We start from the raw sequence: 7,227 nt of genomic DNA, 5'->3' as shown, positions 1-7,227 counted from the left end.
ACATCAAAAAGGTAATTTGGAGCACTCACACACCCTGTAGTATCAATCATAACATATGGGAGCTGATCCCCTATACAGCTCTCTTAAATCCAACCTGGTGCCAGCGAATTACTCAGCTCGGACTTCCACTTAATAACCAAATCGAGGGTCCCAGCGAATTACTCAAGCCATGACTACCCCTAGAAGGATCGGGTCCCAGCGAATTACTCAAGCCGTGACTACCCCGTCCTATCCATAGTCCACACCACATCACACGCACGCCAACGCACGCACACTGCTCCAAATTACCACAACAACATCCATGGCACATCAACAGTTATGAATGCAACATAAATCGTACCTAGAGTTTAACTACATAAATATATGCATATAAGTGATGCATGGGCATGCTTGAACACATAATAATATCGAAATTACAATTAAAATTAATATTCTACTCACAGACTTGACGATGGTCACTGAGGCGGCTGGGCGGAGGAAGAAGGCTATCCCGGCTCACCTGACAATTTTATTACAATCATTTAATAAATTTGACTCAATACAAACAAAGAAAAAGACCAATACGTCCTAAGTCGTGCCAAAAATCCGGCAGAGTCTCCCCTATACCTAGGACCTACCCAACCTGCAAAATGGCTCAAAACACACTTCTATATTCACAATCCATATATCCACAGTTCAATCATATCACACAGCCTCTCCTGGGCCCATCAAATCAGTCATCCATCACAATACGCAAAATATCAATTTAGTCCTTATTATTGATCATTTTTGCAAAAACTGCCCAAACAAGCTCTAAAAATTATAAAACTTTGCCCCGCGGTCCTTACCAATATTACTAAGCTATTGCAAAAAGAATCGTAATTTTCTAAGCTACCACGAATATTTTATGGATTTTTAATCCTATTTAAGCACTAGAAAATTACGAAAAAGCAAGGTTCGGGTTTACCTTTGCCGATTCTGATTTCGGGGACGCACTCGGGACGTCTGATAATGGGGGGGTAGCCAAAACTTCGGTCCAATTCGGAGACTTTTCCAGAACGTTCATCTGGCCGAAATTCACTGCACGGTCAATCGCCGAATTTCCGCGAATTGAGGATACCTACACGAAGCCCACAACACGGGGGTTAGTACATAAAATTTTCAGAATTTTCTAAGCTCATTTAATGCTCGAAAAGACACTGCGAAATTCCGTGGGACCCACCGAAAAACGGTGTCGGAAAAATTTGAAATTTATGTCGCCGCGAAGCTCTCGACGAGTGGAGCGCTCTGGTACTCTCGGTTTTCTCGTGGGGTTCACGGTTTGTGAGAAATCTAGCCCGAAAGTCAAAATGGGCTAAAACTTCCCGGGCAAAAATTGGACAAACCGCTTGATGGATTTTGGTGTTCTTGGTGTCTATGGAAAGTTCTCGCCGAGTAGATGATTTTAGACACAAGATCCGGTCCGATTGGTGGCCGGATCGGCCAGATTTGAGCGGAGAAGTTGAAATGTCGCGCGCGCGCTGCGCATCACTTCAGAGGCCGTTTTCCGGCGTTCCAAGCGGCGGCCGGCCGTGGGGGAGGACCGAGGTGAGACGCCGGCGAGGTGGGAAGGCAGGGGAGGCGGTGGCGCGGCAAGGGGAGGAGGGAGGAGAGAGAAAAGAGAGAGAGAAGGGAGAGAGAAAAGAGAGAGAGAAGGGAGAGAGGTCGACGCGCGCGGGAGGAAGAAGGAAGAAAAAGAAAAGGCCGGTCCGATTCGATCGGTCCGATCCGGTCCGGTTCGATCCGGCCGGTCCAATTTAGGATACAAAATTTTGAATTTTTACTCTGCTTCAGGACCGAAAACGAGATCCAAAAATTTCGAAAAAATTTCAGAAAACTCAGAAAAATACGTAGACTCCAAATATATTTTTAGTTTTGCCACGTGGTCTTTAAATAAATTTTTAAAAATCATCAAAGTTTATATTTTCGGAAAATCGAACCCGATTTTTAAAATCCGAAAAATCTCAAAAAAATTCCTAAAATTTAAATAAAATTAAAATACCAAAAATGTTCATAAAATAATAAAATTTAAAATTTTGGGGTATTACAATATACACGTAATTAATATGTAATATAACAAATGATTAAATTTTATTCAATTAAATTGATTAAACATTTTTAATAATTATTGATAAATAATAGTGTTATTTATAAAAAAATAAGAATAATATTTTATATTATTATATAAATATTTTTTATTTATTCATCATATTAACATAATAAATATTAAAAAAAAATTACTATTTATTATTTTGTGGTTGGCGAATTTGTCTAGTAGAGCCTTAAAGTTAACTTTTTGATAAAAAGATATTTTGAGTTTTAGCTTCAGAAAAATTGCGTAGATACTGTGAAAAGGTTAGAGTAAATTATAATTTATTATAAAATTTATTTATTTAATTATTAATATTTAAATAAATCTATAGATTAATTTTTTTTGTCTAATTTTTCATTAATTATACAAAAAATATCAAAATAATATTATAAATTTATAACAAAAATTTAATTATTTTTTTAATATTTAAGTAAAAATTTTATTTTTTATTATATTATTTTATAATTAACAAAAACATAAAAAAAGTAATTTAAATATTTTTGTGTCCATATACATGCAGGTAAGATAAAATATATAATTTTATTAAAATATTAACAACTAAATATAGAGATTAAGAAATGTATAATAATTAATATATAAATTTTATTAAATTTGATAAATTAATTTATAATTTATGATAATTTTTTTAATAATTTTCCTTAAAAAAGTAGTATTGGCAGCACAGCTCGGGCATAGCATGGAGCTCATCAATTGACTAGTTGACTAACCAATTCGAATTCCCAAAATATCGTTTGGAAGGGCACGAATTGCACGTTTCCAAGAGCCAATCCGTCCAGAAAATGAATTAACAACCACAATTCAGATTACCTGTCCTACAGGTTAAAAGGAATCTATTTCCAAGTGGCTCGTCTCCCCTCCCCCTCCCAGCTGCCAAACGCGCTCTAATATCTCTCTCCCCTTCTGTTGATTAGGGTTTTTGCAATTTTTTTTTCCTCCTTCCTCAAAATCTCCAATCCAATAGAAAATTAATCCAGAGTTATTGTGATGCAAATAATTGCGATTTCTAATCGTTTCCAATGTTGAGCTCTTGTTGCTCTCAATCTCTGTTCCAGCGAGGCCCGATTCTCATCCCATCCTTTTCCAGACTCAGGGTTGTTGACAGACCAGGGAATTCTCCTCTTTTGACCAGGAATGCTCAGATCTTTGAATCCCATTCCAAGTTCTCCAAGAATGTAAGTATCGCTTCAATTTGCAGTTTTTTCAATCCTCTTCAATACGATAGGAATTTAAGTCTGCTTTGGCTGCTGGAAAATGTGGGGAAGATTAAAACTTTAGAAATTAGAAGCTCGTTTACTGCCTCCAACCGAGCTAAGCTTGAAGCTGTTGATACAGATGATTTTCCATTACATGCTCAGTTTTTTGTCGGGTGGGATTGGTGGTTGGGATAAGTAATTATCAAAAGCCTGATGCTTTAGCAAATTTACATTGATTTTTTTTTTATTATTATTATTATCTGTGTGATTGATATAGTTAAAAGTGGTGATTTGTTTACCACATAGCTTTTAATTGTTTGGTGGGCGATTTTGCAGAAATGGAAAATTTCATGTTTTAGACATGAGGATTTTTCTCCTGTAAATCCCAAATCTGATGGTGTTGAACACGGCCTGCCTGAGAAACTGGTGAAGGAGCCTGAACTCGATAATTCTACTGATGTTAAAAGGGATTGGATATCAAGTCTTCGAGAGGTATATTTCTGTGTTTGGTTTGATTTGGCAGTTTATTACTTGTTTTGCTGCTTCATAAATTTCTTGTAAAATTAATTAATGGAATTCCAATTCTATATGTGGTGCTTGTTCTATGTGTTGAATTGAACAGCTAATTGAGTGAAGATGGTCTCTGTGGAGAGAATAAACTTTTGAATGATGTTAGCTTTAAGGTCTTGGGTGTCTTGTCCTGGTATTTAAATGAAGGTTTTGGAAGCTTTACCTTGTGGCATTATAGGATGAAACTTTATATTTAACATGGTTTAAGACAAAAGAATATCACAAGTTCCCTCTTCAGACTTGCAAAGTGCCTTTGTGCTTAATGTTGGGGTGTTCCATAGAATTCATAAATATTTTGTGATATCCTGTGAAATTCAGATGCACTGCTTCTAGTTGTTACAATTATAACTTTTCAACATGTTGCTAGGCATTATTGGTTTTTCTACTGTGATGATTAAGTAGATTTAAACTAGTTGATTAATAGTTCTTGTGCATTGTGTCAATGAACTTTGTGCCATGTGATCAGTTATTTAATTAACTTTCCTTGTTAAGTTGGCATTTGCTCTGAAGGTGGGTCTGAAACCATCATAGTTTTAGCTTTTCTTAAATATTTGTGAATGAATTCCTCATTTTGTTAACTGGACTTCCATGCTGAACTCAAACACAAATATGTAGAATGGACCGTTGAGAGGGTTAGCTGACCTGAATTCGTTAGAGATGGGATTGAGCTTCAGTGAGGGACTACATTTTGAATGGATATCTGCATCATCAATACTTCAATTTTCCATAAAATCAATGGAAAAGAAAAGAATTCTGATTTCTTATTATTATCTGTGGGTTCTGACTTCCAACGTGAGTAGAAAACATTATGTTTTCATCTCATTTCTGAATGACAGAAACATAATAATAATAATTTCAACAGAATAGTTTGGGCTATTGACAGTGATATGTATATGTTTTTTTAGTAATTTGGACATCACATTTTTTAGTTTGGTATGTTTCAGGCTGCAGATTTTGTGTTTAGGGCAATTGGGAGGCGATGGACTGTACCCTGGAAAGCAGAGACCATAATGCAAGTAAGCTTTCTCCATGTGGTTACCATATGTTGGAACATCTAGGAAATAAGAACAAGATAGTAAGCTTCATAGCTGTTAGTTACAAGGATGAGGAGTCAATTTTTAAGAAAGTAAAAGAAGTTTCACTAGAAGCATGAATGGTTATTGCTGGAGATCTTGTCTTAGTATCAATTACTGATATATGTATTCTGATGGATATCTTTCTTTCCTGAATTATTTGCTTATTGCTTTCTAAATAATTTGCATTGACCATGCAAAATTATCTTAACTAAAATTCTGATGTTTTTGTTGGAAATGGAATAACTTAGTGAACTTATACAAGTGAGCGTCTTTGGAAATCAAGATTTCCTCTTTCTTGTAGACCAGTCGATTTTAGCTTCTTGCTCTATAGATTAAATTATTTAATGATTGAATACAAGGCCAGCAACTAAACTATATATGGTGATGCAGGTGATGCTTCTCTGGGTTGTTTCATTCTGGTTTATAGGGTCCTGGGTGATTCCTTTTGCAGCCCACATGGCAGGTTTCAGCAAGGAATCTCTGACATTTAGAGGACAAGCCTTGTTCAGCCTTGTGACTGATGTAACTGAGGGACTTGCTGGAATTGCAATCCTCCATCATTGCTTGTCTCAATTTCGTCCCCTTCCATCTGATTGGTTCAGGTTTAGCCTGAAAGGTAACTGGCTATTTGATGTTGCTCTTGGATGCTTCATGTTTCCCTTGGTCAACCGGCTTTCACAGTTCAACCTTAGCCTATTGCCTATTCTACCTTCTACGCCTGTTACAATGTCAAGTGTTGAGCAGTCAATTGCAGCAAGGGATCCAGTGGCAATGGTGCTGTATGCGATAGTAGTTTCAGTGTGTGCCCCTGTGTGGGAGGAGATAGTCTTTCGGGGTTTCCTTCTTCCTTCCTTAACCAGGTACATGCCTGTGTGGTGTGCAATCCTTGTGAGTTCAGTTGCCTTTGCTCTAGCGCATTTCAATGTACAGAGGATGCTCCCACTTATTTTTCTTGGGGTGGTCATGGGTGTTATTTTTACAAGATCAAGGAATTTAATGCCATCTATGCTTTTGCATAGCCTCTGGAATGGCTTTGTGTTCTTAGATTTAATGAGATAAAGCCTTGCACTTCACATATAGATCCAGAATCAGTTGATCATATCACTCAAGAGTTTATTTGGGGCTAATCTTGTGGGCTATGCTCTTTTCAAGGATGTTGAACTTTAGGCCCCTGATAAGGATTGCTGCTTTGGCAATGTTGATTGACACTCATCTCCAGAATGCTTTGTAGGTCCAGCAAACAAAAAGCAAGTAGTATTGACAGAGATTGACAGGCCATTCTATAATTTGTTCATTTATAGAACTAGTCCAGAACATCTTTGATGTCTGTAATTATACCAGGGACAAAGGGGAAAAAAGATAACTCTTTGGCCCGCAGAGATCTTGCCTCTCAACGTTGTAAACCTCTCAATTCAGTAAAGGAGCACTCTATTTTTCCTGTAATTTATTTTTTCCCCCCTCTTATTTTGAGGTCGTCGAAGACCAAGCTGGGGAGGGGGAAACGCTATTAGTTGGCTCGTTGCTTCTGTATCAAGAACTAGCACGAAATTATTGCTACTGAAAATTTTTATAAGGCTAACATTAAATAGCTAACTTACTGGTGCAATAACTACCATTGAGCACAATAAAGTTGTCTAAAGAAGACCAAGATTCGTAGTGTGTCCCCTATGAGGTCCAACGTTATGTCCAGATTCAAGCAAAGGCTAGAAGCCATGAATCTGCTAATATTTGGTCGATATGATAATGTATATTCTAGAATGGGAAAATAGGCTCTTATCTTTTTACCCTTTTCTTGTCTTGCATCGGTTGGGCACATGAAGAAGAAAGCGGCAGATCTTCTGTCTGGCCCAGATCAAATCGGGAAAAAATTATATATGTCAGAAGTGGGATTTGAACCCACGCCCTCTCACGAGGACCAGAACTTGAGTCTGGCGCCTTAGACCACTCGGCCATCCTGACTGAACATATGAAAAGGTGTACCTCAAAATGCTCATTAGCTGTACCACCTTGCTGGACCTGCTGTTTTTTTATTTTGACAGAAATTAAGAAAACAGCTACAAGCGTATTTTATTTTAGAAAAACAATTCGTAAATGACATGAAAGTAGAGAGTTCATTTGGCCTCGAGGCGAAGTCCTTTTCAACAAATTAGGTTGTGACCAAGATCTTTCAAAATCTGTACCAGTAAAAAAGCATTTGGAAACATTAAATAAAAAAGCTGGAAGAAGAACTTAAGCTAATCGTCTAAAGGCAATAGTA

General features: G+C 37.1%; 1 protein-coding gene and 1 non-coding gene across 2 annotated transcripts; one reads left to right on the top strand and one right to left on the bottom strand.

Annotated features, from left to right (window-relative positions):
• Nucleotides 1-2,878: 2,878 nt before the first annotated feature.
• Nucleotides 2,879-6,413, top strand: LOC110663917 (uncharacterized). The gene is made up of 4 exons (XM_058153706.1): nucleotides 2,879-3,303; nucleotides 3,661-3,816; nucleotides 4,839-4,910; nucleotides 5,361-6,413. Exons 1-4 carry the CDS (start codon nucleotides 3,148-3,150, stop codon nucleotides 6,027-6,029), a joined length of 1,053 nt encoding a protein of 350 aa, XP_058009689.1. The 5' UTR covers nucleotides 2,879-3,147; the 3' UTR covers nucleotides 6,030-6,413.
• Nucleotides 6,414-6,845: 432 nt separating this feature from the next.
• TRNAL-CAA (transfer RNA leucine (anticodon CAA)) lies at nucleotides 6,846-6,929 on the bottom strand. The gene has a single exon. It is a non-coding gene; the product is annotated as a tRNA-Leu (tRNA).
• Nucleotides 6,930-7,227: the final 298 nt, after the last annotated feature.

This window comes from Hevea brasiliensis, chromosome 9, assembly GCF_030052815.1.
Source record: "Hevea brasiliensis isolate MT/VB/25A 57/8 chromosome 9, ASM3005281v1, whole genome shotgun sequence".
In the NCBI taxonomy this organism is placed as follows: domain Eukaryota; kingdom Viridiplantae; phylum Streptophyta; class Magnoliopsida; order Malpighiales; family Euphorbiaceae; genus Hevea; species Hevea brasiliensis.
Note: the sequence above shows the minus strand (reverse complement) of the source record. Positions and strands in the feature narration are given on the sequence as shown.